This window comes from Neodiprion fabricii, chromosome 3, assembly GCF_021155785.1.
Source record: "Neodiprion fabricii isolate iyNeoFabr1 chromosome 3, iyNeoFabr1.1, whole genome shotgun sequence".
In the NCBI taxonomy this organism is placed as follows: Eukaryota; Metazoa; Arthropoda; class Insecta; order Hymenoptera; family Diprionidae; genus Neodiprion; species Neodiprion fabricii.
Window position 1 is genome coordinate 16,934,080 of NC_060241.1, and position 20,200 is coordinate 16,954,279.

General features: G+C 36.8%; 1 protein-coding gene across 3 annotated transcripts in view; it reads right to left on the reverse strand.

Annotated features, from left to right (window-relative positions):
• Positions 1-4,667: 4,667 nt before the first annotated feature.
• Positions 4,668-20,200, reverse strand: part of LOC124177131 (GRAM domain-containing protein 2A-like) — a 98,720-nt gene continuing 83,187 nt past the window's right edge. For all 3 annotated transcript variants that reach the window (XM_046559171.1, XM_046559172.1, XM_046559173.1), the window contains exons 5-8: positions 18,945-19,086; positions 17,131-17,645; positions 16,219-16,486; positions 4,668-13,722 (exon numbers count right to left, since the gene is read on the reverse strand). In XM_046559171.1, coding sequence (XP_046415127.1) covers positions 13,612-13,722; positions 16,219-16,486; positions 17,131-17,645; positions 18,945-19,086 — 1,036 coding nt within the window. In that variant the 3' untranslated portion in view covers positions 4,668-13,611. The remainder of the gene's footprint in view (positions 13,723-16,218; positions 16,487-17,130; positions 17,646-18,944; positions 19,087-20,200) is intronic.

Genomic DNA, 20,200 nt, shown 5'->3' on the forward strand with positions numbered 1-20,200 from the left:
GCGCTCATCCTGGAAGTCAAGAAATTTTATTAGCGGACTGACAGCTACTGAATTTCAGCTTGCGCGAAAAACGAATTGAAATAATTTATTGTAAACGTGAACCAGGAACCACGGAGCGCTTATCCTGGAAGTCGAGAAATTTTATTAGCGCACCAACAGCTACTGAATTTCAGCTTGCGCGAAAAACGAATTGAAATAATTTATTGTAAACGTGAACCAGGAACCACGGAGCGCTTATCCTGGAAGTCGAGAAATTTTATTAGCGCACCGACAGCTACTGAATTTCAGCTTGCGCGAAAAACGAATTGAAATAATTTGTTGTAAACGTGAACCAGGAACCACGGAGCGCTTATCCTGGAAGTCGAGAAATTTTATTAGCGCACCGACAGCTACTGAATTTGGGCGTGCGCGAAAAACGAATTGAAATAATTTATTGTAAACGTGAACCAGGAACCACGGAGCGCTTATCCTGGAAGTCGAGAAATTTTATTAGCGCACCGACAGCTACTGAATTTCAGCTTGCGCGAAAAACGAATTGAAATAATTTATTGTAAACGTGAACCAGGAACCACGGAGCGCTTATCCTGGAAGTCGAGAAATTTTATTAGCGCACCGACAGCTACTGAATTTCAGCTTGCGCGAAAAACGAATTGAAATAATTTATTGTAAACGTGAACCAGGAACCACGGAGCGCTTATCCTGGAAGTCGAGAAATTTTATTAGCGCACCGACAGCTACTGAATTTGGGCGTGCGCGAAAAACGAATTGAAATAATTTATTGTAAACGTGAACCAGGAACCACGGAGCGCTTATCCTGGAAGTCGAGAAATTTTATTAGCGCACCGACAGCTACTGAATTTCAGCTTGCGCGAAAAACGAATTGAAATAATTTATTGTAAACGTGAACCAGGAACCACGGAGCGCTTATCCTGGAAGTCGAGAAATTTTATTAGCGCACCGACAGCTACTGAATTTGGGCGTGCGCGAAAAACGAATTGAAATAATTTATTGTAAACGTGAACCAGGAACCACGGAGCGCTTATCCTGGAAGTCGAGAAATTTTATTAGCGCACCGACAGCTACTGAATTTCAGCTTGCGCGAAAAACGAATTGAAATAATTTATTGTAAACGTGAACCAGGAACCACGGAGCGCTTATCCTGGAAGTCGAGAAATTTTATTAGCGCACCGACAGCTACTGAATTTGGGCGTGCGCGAAAAACGAATTGAAATAATTTATTGTAAACGTGAACCAGGAACCACGGAGCGCTTATCCTGGAAGTCGAGAAATTTTATTAGCGCACCGACAGCTACTGAATTTGGGCGTGCGCGAAAAACGAATTGAAATAATTTATTGTAAACGTGAACCAGGAACCACGGAGCGCTTATCCTGGAAGTCGAGAAATTTTATTAGCGCACCGACAGCTACTGAATTTCAGCTTGCGCGAAAAACGAATTGAAATAATTTATTGTAAACGTGAACCAGGAACCACGGAGCGCTTATCCTGGAAGTCGAGAAATTTTATTAGCGCACCGACAGCTACTGAATTTCAGCTTGCACGAAAAACGAATTGAAATAATTTATTGTAAACGTGAACCAGGAACCACGGAGCGCTTATCCTGGAAGTCGAGAAATTTTATTAGCGCACCGACAGCTACTGAATTTCAGCTTGCGCGAAAAACGAATTGAAATAATTTATTGTAAACGTGAACCAGGAACCACGGAGCGCTTATCCTGGAAGTCGAGAAATTTTATTAGCGCACCGACAGCTACTGAATTTGGGCGTGCGCGAAAAACGAATTGAAATAATTTATTGTTAACATGAACCAGGAACCACGGAGCGCTTATCCTGGAAGTCAAGAAATTTTATTAGCGGACTGACAGCTACTGAATTTCAGCTTGCGCGAAAAACGAATTGAAATAATTTATTGTAGATCTGGGAGGTTGAGAACCCGGTACTCGAAATACGTAGCTGACCCGAAGCGCGGGATCCGGGAGGTTGAGAACCCGGTACTCGAAGTTTGCGGAGCGCGACTCTCAACCGTCCGCTCTACTGCGCGGTTGTTACCAGACTGAGGAACTCGGCTAGCCGATTTTAGATTGGTGACGTCACTTTCCGAACATCCGAAAATTCAAACTTTGGTTTCGAACTGTAATACTAGGTATGATGATGTATGATGTATGATGTATGATGTATGATGTACGATGTATGATGTATGATGTATGATGATATGATATGATGTATAATGATTCTAGTGTTCACATTTCATACAAGAAATACACACCTTATCTGTCCTGCCGATTCCAGACTCAAGCGGCCAGGCCCTTCGATGGTCAGCCGTTGACTGAAGATATATCCTTTACTTAACGGGTCAGCCGATAACGCTGCCGTTCTGCGACAGTTGGATGATGAAAAATTTTGCTCGTATCTTTCAAATGTGTGTTAAAATACACTCGAAGTGTTAAGAAGCTTCGTTCTTTCTCTTCCTATCACCTTTTTAGGTCTTTAAATCACTACGCAGCGTTAAATACTATCTCATATACGAAGCATCCATTTCATCTCGTTCAAAATTAGCGCATCCGTGATGTATTACAGTTACTCTGAATTTTTTTCCATCCGAATACTTTTCGAAAAACAATTTTGCTTCTCTACCCAACGTAGATACTTCACTCTCGACTAGCTAGAACAGCGTTTTGGTTATATGCCTACGAAAATTCAAGATCGAGAGAGCAAATGAAAAGTTGTTGAAATAATTATGAATACTAATGTTATGGAATACATCGAGCGCGCGTCGAATAGAATCCCATTTCGAAGTGAATAATTCTTCTCTTTTCATATAATAGCTAATCTAGTAATATAGGTAAATAGGATGGTTGGAGGTGTTCGGAAATGGTAGGACATTTCAAAAGTTAAGGCTGACACCCACTGCACCGCGGCCGACCGCGGCGCAGTTACCGTGAGATGCGCCCACTATAGTCGCGTGACCACCCGCCGATACTGTTTCTACGAAAAAGAGATATTTATCAATTATCTGATGACCACGATTTGTCTCAGTCGTCATGGGCACACAATAAATAATCATGCATATTTGCCACTACTTCTTGATTACTTATTATGGATAGCTCAGATGAAGAAGTGTTTAACACGAAAAAAAATTACTAACAATTGTCCATCATAAATTCGATAAAAAGGAAAAAAGGATTAAAAATCAACCGACAATGCTCATCTTTCGCCAGAATTTTTGTTTCTACCTAAACTATTTCGGGTGTGGCTCGTTGGAAAATCGTAAATTTTTTTATTTTGAAACACCCTATTATACATATAATATATGTGTATTAAAAATGAAATAAATTTTAGCTCAAAATATACTCTCTCATTTCTTATGCATAAAAATTAATACGCAAAATAAAAAACAGTCTTCATGAAATCAGCATCATACCCGAACAATGAGAAAAAAATAAATTTTTTACATAAAATAATCCGTTGATCGTAACTTGTTGTTCTAAAACTCACATTTACTTAAATTTCTTTAAAAATGAAGTAATTACTTGCGTAACATTTATTTAATATCCGTAGGATTTATTTAAGATGTAAAAATGAATACATTTATTTTTCGCAAGAACAGCGGAGAGAATGAAAAGAATCCTTGTAAACCATAACCATTTACATCAAAGCAACGCAGGTTTCCCTATTTTTATACTTGGGATGAATTTCGGCATCGGTCGGGTGTTCGCACTAGACGACGGCGATGCGCGGCGATGCGCGGCGCACCGCCGAAATATTCCCAACCTGGAACTCGCGAAAAATTGCCGCGGTCCGCCGCCGTCTAGTGTGAACACCTATATGGATAACTGTATGAGCGAAAATTTCGCCGCCGTCCGCCGCCGTCCGCCGCGGTCTAGTTGGCGTCAGCCTTAAATATTACAGAAACACTACATTGTAATAATTTACCTTTTTCCATTTTTTATAGTCTGGTTTTCATATTATTACAAAAGTAACGTAATGTACGTAGAGAAGAGTGACATTGTAGTGATTTTCTAATGTTTTTTTCAATTTTGTTCTGTCATATTTATACCATATATTTCATCCATCTATCCCGATTGAAAAAACGGATATTTATAAAAACTCGACTGGGAAACTGTCATTTCGTTATCTTCATTAAATTATTTATCTTGGTGATATACTCCAAAGTTTTGCTTAATGAAAAATTGAACTGATATTTTTTATGCTGGGCTCAAACCTCAAATTCCGCGGCCTCTCCAGTTGGACGTTCACCACTCTACACACGTATAGTTAGCTATAAGACGCTTCGTATTCAAAAATAAAAAAGTCACGCTCACAAGTTACAGCCAATTATCAATATTATCGTAGAGAATCGACATCAAGATTAGGTAATATTTCGAGAAATGTTTGCCAATTCCAATATATAAATAGTAAATACGTTCAGGGAAAATTATCTTGGCGCGTGCAGCCAGAAGTGTCAGTGCTTGGCGCCTGTGTTATCATTACTGCGATTAGTGATGCCATTTGAGTAAAGGTTTTCAGTTTCGACTAGCTTAACTATATCCGTTGACGCGTGAAAAATGTGATTATGTTTAATGCGGGTTAGGTTAATAGGGAATTGGAATTTGCTTAGGTGGCGTGAAAACAGAACAACGCAGGCAACTCAGTTCCATAATTTTATTCTGTTTCTGTGTATTGCATATACAGAAATTACACAATTACTATTATTGGTCTGTCAGTAGCTTCGTTTGGATGTTTTTTTTTATTTTTTTTTGCATTTACAGGTCTGAGCTCCAGGTGTGTGCAGACGCGTACACCTGTATCATATCAATAGTCAATCTGCAAAATTATGAACAACTACGTTTGATTATTAAGTCGCGATTGGCAGGTCCTGTTCATTACTCCTTATATGAAAATACCTTCTTGTTCATGCTCGGAGAGACTCATTGATGAAGGAAAATTTCCTGTATAGAATATTACCTTCCAGCTTGAAAACCCTCACACTCTATATCCGTTTAGGGTCACTATAGGTATAAGATTCAACTTTGATTGGGCTGCGTGAATCGTCAAATATTTAATTGTGCCGCAATGTATGTGTAGCACATAAAAGCATTTTCAATCTCCGTTTTTTCTCGATACAGTGCCCATAAGCGTACAAATACAAACAGCCACGGTCCAAGTAAGCGAACCGAACAGTGCTCGAATCGTTAAAAAATATTTGTATTACAAGTATTGAGATATAAGAAAGAAATTAAGCATCTTCAATTACAGTGGCACCATGAAATACCAATTTCATGTCTGTAATGATACCGAGCAAGTGTAACGAGTGAAAGATCAGAACAGCTGGTAATAATAAGTTTAATAATAAAAGCAATGATAACAACGATAACAATAAATATAATGTTGATCATGAGAACAATGGCAATAATGATAACAACGATATAAGTAAAAATAACAATACTGCTGATAACGATGAATGAATTGTGATAAAAATTGAAGGAGTAATAATAATAATGATAGTGATAATAACAGCAATGAAAATGTTGAGAAAAATTTACGATATAGGCATATAAAAAACGGCAAATGGCTTTACCGACGGAGATGTACACTTCTGGAATTGTCAGACTCACTACTAAACGGCAATATAAAATTCAACGAAATCAAGGTACATCCAATTTTTGTACATCGCAACCAAGTTCGTGAAATAATCATTTTAGAATCACTTGTGTACTCGGTCGCGGAACGCCAATTTCAACCTTTCTTACGCATATTACTGACATTCTGTAGTACAGATCAATGAACGTGCAGAAAGTAAGAGGCATGATTATCGTAACAGAAGACCACGTCAACTATTGTCAGCAGTCGTATCTACTTTTCGAAAATATGGTGAATTCGGTCATGCGCAAACAAAAATTGGTAATAAAAAACTGGGCTGTTTTCGCTTCTGGTTTACGTAGAACCTGTAATCTATGACGATGCACAAAATGTGAATTTTTCACGTTAGCTAACAATAAGATCTGTTCTGTATAAGTCATAGAATTAATTGTAGGCGGGCTCTGCTGAAACCTTGACTAAAACAGGATGTTTGGATTTCGTCACTTCGTGTTAATTTCGACACTCGAATAAAATGAAACTCCCGACGGTTTACTTATTCACGAATCATTATGAAAGAATCAAAATTCAAATTCGATATGAACATAGAGTGAAAAGAATCAAATCGTATCGAGTTCTTACGGTATTCATGAAAGATTAGAATAGAATTCTTTTTTTTTCAATAATTATGAATTGACAAAGAATTCATCTATAGTTAAAAAAAACGTTAACTTACATTTTTCACCGTTCGCTACGCGGCGCGCGTCCAAATTTACTCGAGTCTAGTGGTGCGAAGAATCGAAAGAACCGGTTAATTTTCATCGCTCATTCGATTTCGACAATCAATACTTCGGATAAAAAGTGTTAATTTCAAATAATCGATGAATAATTCTAATGTAGAACAAATATATTATTTTATTACACGAATGCAATGGTGGGCTTGTTATATGTATAACTGGAATGTATCCACAAAGAGACTTGCGAGTAATAAAGTGGTGGGAACATGGACTTGATTCTATACAGTAGAATATCGACGGAATATGAGCAATTTTGATGAGATATTACAAGCAACGATTTCCTAGTGTATTCAGACAGAATTTATGGTTTATTGACGGAAAACTCTTTCTCAATTCGCAGGGAACAGATAATAAATTGTCTTTATGTAAATACATTTTCATTGTAGCGTAAATTCCTTGCGACTGCTTGGTGAATTCAGTTGCTATTGTATTCTTTCATGGATATTTCTAAAATTGCCAAGAATTCATACAGATTCTTGTGAACATGAAATTCATTCGCAAAGGAAGTCTATAAGTCGTATGGGAATGTAATGCGCGTATTACTAATATGCAAGATCCGTTTTCAGATTTGATATTTATTTATTATACGTAATATTCTTCCAATTCTATGTTTCTTATTCAATTTAATCTTGAAACTAATAGGTTGAAACTTGCTTAGTTTCGAAGAAGTTAAATATAATCTGAAGAACATTTCGATCTCAAACGTAGGTATGTGAAAGATCCGAGTTTCACTAGAATCTATTCTCACTCCAGCTGAGAAGGTACATACCTCCATACATAAGTGTATTGTCAAAAGTTGAAATTTCAGTTTGTAAACAAGCAGAACCTGCCAGGCGGCATACACTCATTGTTACATAAAAATAATAAATTAAGTATCGTTACACAATAATATATCCTAAGGAAAATGGACCATGTATTGAGCACCTTTCTAAAAAGTCTAGAAATCATTACTGTAAGGCAAGTATATTCATATGTGAACTAGAACAAGGAATACACACGTGTGTCGTTTCTATGAAAAAATTAGTTAGGATTGCCAGATTCGTTGACTGAGTGCCGTTGAAGACGGTTACCCTAATGGGGCTTTTTGTGTCTCATAGGATATCATGTTAAGGGGACACTGCGGTCAGTTTTTACCGACCGTGTTGAATATCACTTATTTTGAACGTGATCAAATCCTGCGCATCGCTGATGTGAAAATGCCGCAGTCGGCGCAATTCTACATGCGATTTCGAATAGAAATATCGAAAAAAACCGTTATTTTTTGCAACAATAAAGCCGATAAATGTATTCGTATAATTGAATTATCACTTACTGCAGGAATAAATTTCTTGGAGTTATTTTCGCATGACATCCAAAAAATTTTTGGATGACTTTGCCAAGCATTGCATGTAAAATTACGCTTACTGTGGTATTTCCACTTCAGTTCTGTGCAGGATTTGACAAGATTCAAAATAGTGACGTTTTACTCAGTCGGTCAGGACTGACTATAACATCCTCTTAAACGGTTCCCGCCGATAAAAAAGCTACCGGGTCGTTAGAACGGCTTCTTTTCGAGCTAGGCTGACCCCCATCCATTTATCCGCGGCGTACTGGCCACAAAAATTTACCCAGGGGTAACCATTTTTAAATTTTCCAGTCGACGCCCGGTTATGAACGTTAACACCGTGGATTTGATATTCAAACTACCGTGACAAGAGAAAATAAACTTATCACAATTTTATTAGTTTTTCTGTATAGCGGTCGCAACATATAACTCATGCTTAATGATGATTCAAATCTACAGTGTCACGTAATCACGTTGTTCGTATTCTAAGCATTTTGAAAAAAGAAAAGTCAAAAAATATTTTATGCAGATAATAGTAATTAGTTTCTTTTCGATTATTTATTATCATGTTTTTCAAGTATTTTCACTTTTATTTCATATCGTCGATGTTTTTTTTTTTCTTTTTCTTTTTCTCTAACGTTGCAGGCCGTAGCCTCGTGACACGTATTTCGAGGGGTAATATGTCTCAACATCACCCTAATTTTTCTTGGCATTGAAGAATGTACACACCTCGCAATTATTGAATCAGATGTCTGCAGAAATGTATCGTATATACGAACGAATTCGTATTTAATTCCTGAATAGATGGAGAAGGAGATAAACTATCTCTTTTCCTCTTTCCATATCTCTCATTTCACAGGATTAATACAACATCCCTAAATAACTATATTGTGAGGATAATTGGTTAGATTATTTACTACCGGGTGAGCTCCTTCCTCAAAACGCCTTAACACACCATCAGTTACTATAACGATAATTCGAAAGAAAAGCTAGAGGTAAAGTAAATTTATTTATTATTGCATATTCTGCGTAAGGAATGTCTATAAACGATAGTTAGTAAATATAGCACTATAGAAGCGTGGCTCAATTTTATTCTTCGGCCACAAGTTATCATTAATCTCACATGACGAATGGCGTGGGCAACCTTACTACTTATTATTTAAAAAATTTACCGCGCTTTGTCAATTGAAGATCCTTGAATCTTTGAAACAAATTCTTACACACACTCACGGGTCATAAGTAAATATGCCCATCGAGTCAGAGGTAAGTTAACAAATGCAAATGCAACTGAACTTCTCAATCGTATTTATTTTAATAAAAATGTAGTTAATTTGCACCCTAGATACGTGCTTACTTTGCTTGTTGTCTATCAATCCTCATAAAAAGTATTTACCAAAGACAAACTTAAAACGATTTTTCACAAAATTAAATCATCGGACGTCAGTTAATTATTATATGTAAACGATTTTTTTGTATTCTTTTTTTAAATAATTCTCCCGAGATCAAATAGATTCGGAAATTTTGTTGTTCTACCGAATCAGAAATTCATCTCATCTCGTTAAATTTGAATTTGAATTTGATTTTAAGAGAATAAAGTCTGCAATAAAATATGGCCGTTTCACTGTCTGCGTCTAACAAATGATTGAAAATCATTTACATATTGATATTGACACGGAGTTTAGTGCTTCCTACTTTTGTTAAACTTCAGAAGATTATAATTCAGCGGAAGTTCGATATCTTGCTGTTTTCGATTCTGCCGTTCAGAGTCTAGACGACTTTTGCGTCTCGTCCCTAGCAAAGGAAACTGGATCGAAAAAAATCGAATGATTCGGTGCGTAGCATAATAATACACATATTTTGTATTACCCATGCTTATCCTTAAATTGGTTTGAATAAAAAAAGTCTTTAAGACTTGTAGAGTAAATTCAAACAAAATAATTTTAATTTATCGAAAACTTTGAATCAAAACCATAAGGTCATTAAAATTTGTGGCGCTCAATCAGGAACTTCATTTACACCGCCTCATTGCGAGATATAAGATATCGAGTTTCCACTGTATACGCAATTTATCAAAAACAGATACTTTCAGTTTTCATATACGAGAGAAGCGATTCCACAGCAATACCCAACAGTAAGAATAATTAGTATAACATTATAAAAATTTAGTCACCATTCAATCAAACACACACTTGTCAAAGCTCGGGAATAAGGAGGTGAAATTTAAAAAATTGAGTAGTCCGACTGTAAAGCATATAAAGATAAAACGACATTTGCATTTTGATTACTTATTTTTCGGAGAATTTACGAACTTCACGACTCAAGGAAACAAATGCACCAACTTTCGAACCCTACATGTACCCTTTAAAAACACGTATAAGATATAACAATCATAGTAAATTGATAATGAAACTCATAAAATTCGATAAATCTATGGCTGCGAACTAGAAATGATCTGAACCAAATATCATTGACTCAAATGAAGTGAATAAATACGATTGAGAAAATGTTTACATGTACACTGAATCTGTTAATTTTTTTGGCAATGATAAGGTGGTAAATTTTTTTTTTTGGTTTTTGTGACATCTTTTAATTCACTGTTTTTTTTTTACCTCTGTATGTTTTATACTTGAATATGATAGTAATACCTTAATATTCCAGTCTTCAGCAACCGCTATTACTGATTCAAACTCACCGGAATATCACAGAAAGTTCCCCTACGCCGGTACTTCCACGGATTTAATTCAGAGTAATTATATAGATTCTTTGGTTTTCTGTAATGTACATGTGTAAATTTTATATCTGTGTGTATGTATTTAATATTTATATTGTATTGCGCTCCGATAAAAAAATTAACTTCCCTTCTGCGGACATCGATTCAGTAATTAATAAATATTAACAATATCGATAATAATAACGGTAATAATAAAAATAATAATAATAAATATTACAGAATTAAAACAATAATATAACCACATTGAGAAATGTATACTAATTATAACAAAAAACGTAATATTACTACAAATTGACGTATATAATATAATTGTATATCATTAGTTCATGAATCATCAACATTTCAATTCTCTTAGTTCCCCTGTACGACTCGAAAGAGCAGGGCTGCGTTCATACCGAGGATAAGAATTAGTCGCAATCGATAAATCAAGTCAAGTTTGAACTTGAACTTTACGAGTAGTTACATTTTACATTTCGGTTCGATTACGGTTCATTTTTTCGTGAGGTAACGCTTACAAAGCTGAGCTGTTAGCTGTCTTGGTAATTCACAAATACAGCTCATGCGCTATTTACCCACAGCTTTTTATTCAGCTAGCCGTTATACGCCCGTCAAGCCAGAAATAATGGGAAATGCTGTCTTTGAATAAGAATTTGCCAGAATTACGAATTGATGCAACGTTGGTTTCATAGATTAATCATTTCAACGAATGACACTATTTCTTTTAACGTGTGCTTCGAAATCAAACACAAGACGGTTCCTATCCATGTTAATGCGGTTTCGAATAAATTAGGTTCATCAAATATAATGTTTGACATTTGGAATTTTAGAGAATACAGAAAGCAATTCAAATCTTTTAGGCAGCTGGATTGGAAAGATACCGCATTGAATTATATTGAACACCGTCTTTTTGATTCGTTTCAATTTACTGGGTGGGCCAATTAGAAACAGAAGCTACGTCACTCTGGTACTAGAAGGAGCAAAAGAAGAAGCGAAGGCCACAGCTACGAACATTTCAAGTTGTTCACAAGAATTTAGCACGAAAAAATGCACCGCGTGCACCGGGCTTAATGTAAGTATCCGTGCAACAATAAGAAATTAAAATACAACCGACAATTTTATTGATTTAAGAAACGATCAGTAATAAGATCTCGAAATTATGGATCTGTCATGTAGTAGTTCAATTTCAGAGCAACTAGAAAAAGAAAAAAATTACCATCTTTTAACTTCAAATTGATTTTTCAAGAGTAGAGTTTTTTTTAAATGTAAGTATTTCTGCTGTATTAGGGTTTGCTGAATTGATAATTTTGTAGTTTGTATTACAGATTATTGCTAACATCAATCGAACAGAATCGAACGTATCTAAATTTCCAAATAATCAAGCTCGAAGAAAAACTGAAGTTGTCACTAGCACTGAGTTCTGGTGATAAGTTTTTCAGGTATGAATATGTTTTGACAAGTTAATTTCAAACTAATTATTATATTGATCTAAATTCTATTTTTTATAGCAACTCAGTTTGCCGTTGATGACTTGAGTTTCCAATTGAAAGTTGTAGGTACTGCAAGAACCGAACGTGCAGCGCAGTTTATACAAATAAAAACTATATCCACGTCGTGGATATATAATATAATAATTAATTTATAGCCGGGTATAATATTTTCCGTAATTCAGTTAGCAGGAATCCAACAGTACGAACGCAACGGCTTCCAACGAGCTTCACTCTGAATCTTATTATCACAGTCAATCTCCTACACATCGAGCTTCCGTATTTTCGATTTCAAAATACAAATTCTCAATCATCCCATGTCCGTTTTTTATACAGAGAGCGGACACGGTTCAACTGTCGAACTTTAAGTGCAATATAAATTGAAGATTTATTCAAATCATTCGTCCAAAATTCAACGTCACTAATTATGGCAAGCTATCCGTCTCTAACCTGTCAGTTCCAAACTTGAGAAACATAAAATTGTTAAGAAACCCTATGAATTTCAAGAGCTCAAAATCCGACAATTTGTCCGTATAATATAAACTATTCATTAAACCTATAAAAACAAAATTTACACAATATCCCTTAAATCTTACAACATCATCATGAATTGGTGTTGACATAGACAGATGAATATATCTATGTAACAGTGCCCGACTAGCTGCGAATACCGGTTACACGGTAAATTCGCAAAATGGGTGTACATACCTATATTATGTACGCGTGTACGTCGTGTACTTACGTTATACGTACTATAAGTTTTCACACGATCCGTAATTTATGTTCATTTCTTGCCTTTATTTATCTACTGTTTTTATTTAATTTTCTTCACTCTTCCGTTTTTCTTTTTTTGTACATTTTTTAAAAATTTATTAATTTTTTATTTTTTTAATTTTTCTTTTTTTTATTCGTATTTTGTTTTTTATTTGCGGCTGAGGGAGGTACCGACCTGACTAGTTCAACATTAACAAGCTCTCTCGCTCGCTATTCCTGAAATATTTACTAAGATACGTGACAATCTCATTGACAGGGAGAATTTTTCGAATAAAATTATTGGAAAGAAGCTGGCATCGAATAGCCGGCGAGATACGACGGTCTTACACTCAAATTTCGTGCACGCGTAACCCTACGTTTGTGTAATCGTGTCGCACGTTATCGTGGATGATACGACTCTCGGGGCTTACGTCGGGTTATTTGAATACCATGCTCCCGTTTCTAATCTCCGCTAGTTAACGACACTACCATCAATCGCTACTTCCTATCTACGAGTCTGCGTCTCTACCTCTCGCCCCTACAACTCCGTCTATTTCATTTTATCTCACTCGTCGTCAGTGTTCTCTCTATGACTCTAAATCTTTAATGGGTTGATAGCATACGCGCGTCTTTACGAACGCTTGCTTGACTCGACTCGTCCTGCCTATAATATAACTTTAAACTGTGGAAGTCTACAGCGACGCGTTTCGACGGCCTGAATCTCTCGTTCGCTGCAGCTTTATACTCGTACCGCAGGCTGGTGTTGCACCATTGCAGACGTATGCTGCATATTTAATATACATGCACGTTGATGCTGATGTTTTACGTACTGGCGCTAGCCAATGCGTCGTAACGGTTCATTCGGGAGCGAGGCGAGGGGAGCGCGTATTATTTGGTAAAGTTGCGTTACGTGGTATCCTCGGGGGCTAACTCGGAGCGTCCTCAGGGTCGATGACGCCGCCGGAAATTGGTCCAGCGTCGGTTTCTTCGGTCATTGACACGAACTGTTGAGAGAGTGTTTGCAGACTCTGTCGTACCTGGAACACCCGTATAATTCATACATTATTTGAAGGTTTACGATTTGCTTCATTCCGGTTTATCTAACGATAAGACTGAGTTTATATTTGATACCAAGATGTCGAGAAATTATCGGATGGGAATTACGGGAACCGTCAATATTTCTTAATCTATCGTTTCCGCAGTTTTCCTAGGTAGCGTAAAATCATATTTGACTGATATCAGGCCCAAAGACGACTTTCTGTGCTACCTGAGTTTCTATTTTTACCATCCTATTACGGTCTCATTCAAGCAATGCTGTATTGAGAAAATTTTCATTTGTTATAGTAACTAGAAAAATTCAGTTGAGCAGGTATCGTTGAATCAACTGTTGGAATATTGTTGGAATTACGAAAAACGAGGTACGCCTAACCATTTTGCGCTATCGTCGATCCTGTTTTGGTAATTGCAACGCAAAATCAGTTTATGAGGTTTACTCTACTTTTTTAGTTAAACAAGGCTTCAACGTCAATTTATTGTTGCACAAGCACCAAATTTTCGCAACGGTTACAAGAAAAGATAGTAACAGTGGTGATAATAAAAAAGAATAGTAACAGATACTAGACTTTCCGGTAACAGCTACAAAAGTAATTTTCATTTTGTACCTAGAACTATATTTTTCAATTGTGGTACAAAATGAAATTAGTTAAGGACTGAGCGGTAACCGGAACTAAAAATTTCTCTCATCGTGTCTCAGTTTTTTTAACTGACCTTATATTTATTCATAATACAGATTTTTGTGTAAATGTTGGTATTAAATGTAATTCCCTTCTCACTTGTCAAACGTTTGTGGGATAAAATACCGAGAAGAAACGCTGAAAATTAACACGTTGAATGACTGATTAAGCATGCGTAGAATAGTTGAACTCGAAGCCGACTTACTCGAAATTGAATTGAAATTATGTTTTTTCAATGGGAAAAATAAAACACCATCGTGAAGCGATCGTAGTTGCAAGTGTTTGAATCATTTTTGATCGAGTAAGAAAGTAAATTTGACTGAAATATTGTGCAGCTAAAAAAATTTTGTACATCGTTTGTTTCTTCTGTCTTTGTTTACTTTTAAATTTTCCAATTCCGTGACGAATATGGATGAGCAGAAGTTACGACCAAAAGAATAATCCATATAATTTCAACCACTCAAAACACTGTGTAAGTTAGCGGGCCAAAAGTTTTGTATTTCATATCCCAGCCTTGTGTATGTATTTTTTTCAATCGAAGGGGTCCAAAGTACAGTTCACCAGACTTTTTACTTTAAATTTTTCGACTGTTCACTTGTCGTGGAATTTACTTAAGAAACCCAAATTTTTACATTCAGAACCTTTCGATCAGATTATTGGCTTCTGATGTACAGTCGTTACACGAAATAAAATTCTCCATAAAACATAAATTCAAAAGCTAACTTCTTCGGCATGGACGTTCAGAAAAATTAGGAATAAATCACGGAAAATTAGTGTTATCTCGATTGATAAACATACAAGTAAAAAATTAAATAAATCGTTAACAAATAATCGGTCTCCGGAATAGTAGAATTGAGCAGGAACATTCCATACAAATTGCTATACAGGGTCATTTATTCGTTGCTGAATGCGAGACCCGGATGAGAGAAAGAAAGAGAAAGAGAGAGAGAGAGAGAGAGAGAGAGAGAGAGAGAGAGAGAGAGAGAGAGAGAGAGAGAGAGAGAGAGAGAGAGAGAGCCGCTTATGCAAGTGGAAGGTAGAACGGCTGCGAGTCAAACTCAGTGTTCAACAACGAATAAATGACCCTGTATATTATACAAGAGTATAATTATAAATTGTGTTGATTAATTAATAGTTCGGTACTAGAGCATAATTTTGATTGAATAAAATACCTAATACGTATCTACACGTTAAACTGATGATCAAATGAAACACATTAGATAAATGATCTTTCGTTTCGGGTACTGCGTTCACGTTTTATAAGTTCCTAATATTTTCGGCCTCTTTGGAAACTTAATTACATCTACGCCCCACCTGCCCCTCCCCAAAAATAGAGAAATAGCAAATTCGGCACTCCTGGGTTTCAGTGGAAATCATTACTTAATAATGCCAAATAGTTCGATAATTCTTTAGTGGCAGGGTAATCAGTTTTTGGGAAGAATGGTCACTTGAAAGAATTCAATTTTGAATTTCAATTTTCGATCAATACAGGAAGTCACGTTATTCACCGTACAAAATCACCTATTACAAAAGTGATAGAATTTGTAACTCAACGAGGTCGGATCTGTTCGAACTTTTTTACTCGTTGATCGAAGCAATCAAAGAATTATTTCACTAAAACTCGAAAGTTGAAAATTGAATCATTCTTAGTAGTTTATCATTAAATGGCAACAAGTTTTTATGGAATAAGTGTAGCGTCATTAGACCGATTTTAAGTTGTTCACAATTAATCATTCAAGCAAATCAAATTTTGCAATTTCTACTTTGTTTCTTCTGCTTAGAATTAATTAGCCAACACACCTTGACGATTTGGTCGAGATTGGAATTGAGATACTGCAGGAGGCGATCCTGAGTGAAGCGTTCCGGTGAGGCCAACGGATGGTTCAGGTACGCCGCATGAAGACGATCAATTCGCATCATCATTAGCGCGGCAGATACGTACAAAATGGCCAGCAGGGCAACAAGAACTGCGATTATGGTACCAGGCCTGAAGCCACCCCAAAGGCCAGATGATTGTGCAACAGGCTTCGCAGTCAAAGGAGTTTTTACCGGTGCCGGTGACTCTATCCTGTGTGATGAAAATTAAATTCTCTGTTAACAAGTACATGAAACCTTACTTATTGTTAGCGACTAAAATAAGCGGACTCGTGATGACAATGAAGGAGAGACGAAAACGTATATCGGATAGAGGTGAAAAGTATTGTTCGTTTACGACATTTCGGTCGGGTCCGGTCGGCAAATTTCAGGTAATTCATCCTATCCAAGGCGTTGGGTTCAAGTTGTTCTCTGGTAATGAAATATCGTGACGATGGCCCGCCATGTTCGACAAAAATATCGCAAATAAAAAACACTGTACGGACTTCCGCACCGACTAATGTTTTCTTCTGATTGTAAACCAGTAAAGAGAATGGATCAATCATGGTAGTATGTAGCCAGAGCACCTTTTGTCACGAAGTGGTGTATAGCAATCTTTTAACGTAGCAAATCGTTACGGAGTAACGTTAAACATTGTAAATACGGTGATGTTGGTGCTACAATCCAAACCATCCAGTGCTATCGCTATGATCTAAGATCGCGGAATCTGAAATACTTGTCAGTTAAGAATTCGCATGTGGAAAAGGAGAAACGAAAACAGGCCTATGTGGAAAATGAAATGAAAATAAAATCGTTATCCTTGAAAAAGAAGTTATTGGTCGACAAGAATAGAGTTACCTCGTCGTGGTGGCAACTGGTCTTGGAATGCTAGCTGAGAATCCATCGGTGTCCGTACAAGCGGTAGGCGGTCTAGATGTACGGTCAGTCCCACTCTCGGACATGCTGGAGTCGTCCTCCTCCAAATTGGCCTCGGAATCGTCGACCAAAAGGGTTTCCGGAGAAAGAAGTTTTCGCTCAACCGGTAGCGGGATGTCGGCGGCGGGTTTCGGTTCTTTTGCGGCGTCCCAGACTTGTTTCATCAGTTTGAAGGTCGAGTCCCTCGAGAGTAGGGAACAGAAGACATGTCTGTCCTCCTCTGTGGCAATCGCAACCGCGTTCGGAATGATTCTTGCCGTCTTCTCTTTGCTGATCCTTAAAACCGACGCCGTGGGTATCAGTATTTTAGTCACGTAGCCGAAGACGTTGCTATAGAAGCCGAAGTAGTTTGGTGTGATGTAGAGATGTCCTTGTAAAAGGATGTCGGCTACTAGCGCACAGCTGTAGTAGTTCAGAACACGTTCCTCGGCGGGTACCTGAAGTATTTAGTCACATCAAACTCTGCGTGCTGATTTTCTACAAGCGCAAAGAAATTCTAGCAAATGACGAATCCTTTTGATAATTAATTAATAGAAAACTGGTACATATTTTTCGTCCTGTCGCTTGTCCGTGTGTCATCTCTATTGTAGGATTCGGAATCTGTGCGGATTGTGGCTAATCCCTGCACCTTATTTTATAAATATTGTGATTTAAAAAGGAATCGTTTCGCTGGGTCCCTGCATTTTAATCTCCTCGGGTAGGGACTTTTGCTATAGGCACCTTCTGGTCTTTCGGTGGAACTACTCACTCGATGTTACGATTCTAATAACTGTTGACTTCGACAGTAGTTGCGGAATAACAGGGACAATAAAGCGATCGATACTGTTTTGTTCGTCCGAAAGAGTAAAACTAAAAGACTGCACTTACAGTGTAGTAAAAATGTATTAAAATGTACAAGTGAGAAATTTTGAAATCACTTTGCGAGTATGAAACAAAATTTGTTCATTATGTAAATTGAAGTACAAATTTATTTTCTACTTTGAAGAAAACTGCATTTTGAACTGAAATCCATACCTTAGACGGCAAACTAAGATCCTCAAATAAATAGGAAAGAATTGCAGGAATTTTAAAGTAATTAGAGTATGAAAACCTATAATTTAAAGTCCATGGTTCAAATTTCCCACCAGACAATTGGAGTTTGTTTAGCAAAATAAAACTGTGTTATTATGGATCTGCGTTAAATTATAAGCAAATCGTTCTGCTCCAAACTAGGCCGATAGATTAAAATTATTAGTAATTAATGGACAGGATTTAATTTTATTGTGTATTCCCAATAACGGCAGCCAAATTTACGCTCACATGGGTTACGAAACTGACTTTTGAATTGGATCATATTTTCAATCCATCCCGACATACACTTCATAAAGTTGACCACTTGGAAGACCGCAAAATTAAAAATCTATGGATAGACATTTTTCTGTGACCTGGGTGAGCAATAGGGCATCATACTATTCATTTGGTAAATTTACCCTAGAAATTTTTTTCAGTATATAAGTGCAAAAGTAATTTTGGTCAAGTTCTAGCCACTATAAAAAACGTTCGGGCAACAACCACATTGCAGTACTTGTATAAAAATTATACTCTACTACTTCAAGGACCATACCTGTGATGATTATAACTTTGTCGTAAGAATACAAAAAGTCATTCTTGATGACTAAAATGTACCCAGGTATGATAGGCTTGGGACGTTGGCTGCTCTTTTACTATAACAGACACAAAATAACGCAATAACATACCTGGCTAAAGTGCCGGTGAAATTTCTTCTGACGAGCACTGCTCGTAGATGTCGATGAAGATCTTGTCGATGATCTCGTTGCTACAGTCTGAACACTAGCGGCCATGGATGGCGTACTTCTACTAAGCGGTTTTGATAGTTGGCTGTAAGTATACAAGAAATATTCGCATCATGAGATTAGCGTCAAGCCACGAGTCACGTTAATAGAAGCGACAGGTGATAGCATATAATGAAAATTGGTATATCATTGCGTAAGAAAAGTTACCATCGCATACATTATATACCAAATCGTTTCACTCAAAAACTCTACGTAGAACTGGAATACACAAAGTGAGGGATTCTAGCGTCAGTGATCGAGGCACCAAGAATCGTGGTTGTGCAATTTCGTGCACATAGGTACTAATAAATTGTACGATATCAATTTGACTGCTAATCGTAACAAACTATCATGTAGCGATATGGCTCCGTGTATGTATTTACGAATGATGCAACAAAGCTGGCTATTACAACAATTTTGTGCACATCATCTTTCCAACTTCCGATTAATCAAAAATTTTAAAATGGGGGGAGGGGGGGGGGGATTTTAGATGATGAATCTGAATTAGAAATTTGTGAATTTAAAATGGCAGATCCAATATGGTGAAGAGAAACGCAAGAAGTTATATCGGATGTTGATAACTTTTCATAATACAAAGAGATATTACATGCACGTGACAGACACTGCGTCCATACACAGACTATTACGGTAGAAGCACCAAAATATGAAACGACACTTGAGTTACCAAATCATCGGAACATTTACACGCTGTAATAAATGACTTATATTAAATTTAGATGAAATGGATAAAAATGAGGAGGTGATTGAAGGAAACACAAGTTCTTCCGAAATCGAAAGTATTCATGTCACACGCAAGCACGTGGTAAGGTAACTGGGTAAGCGAAAAAAGCGAGTTACACACCATTTTTTCAACTGCCTGATAATCCAGTTATCTTTAGTGACAATTTTAATTTGGGGATAATGCTGATTAACCATTTTTCACAACGAAATTACAATACAGTGAGTGGTTTGAAAACCGAAGCTACGACATAAGTGTGGCCGTATCTGTCACCGAGTTATTCGGATCCCGAATCTTGCGAGCGTGTGACTGTTGGCATAGTATTATTAAAATGTAGAACAATGTTATATATTTAATCTTTTTAACCGATAGACGATATCTCGGGGACTCTAAACGCATGCAATTAGTTGCTATTTAACAC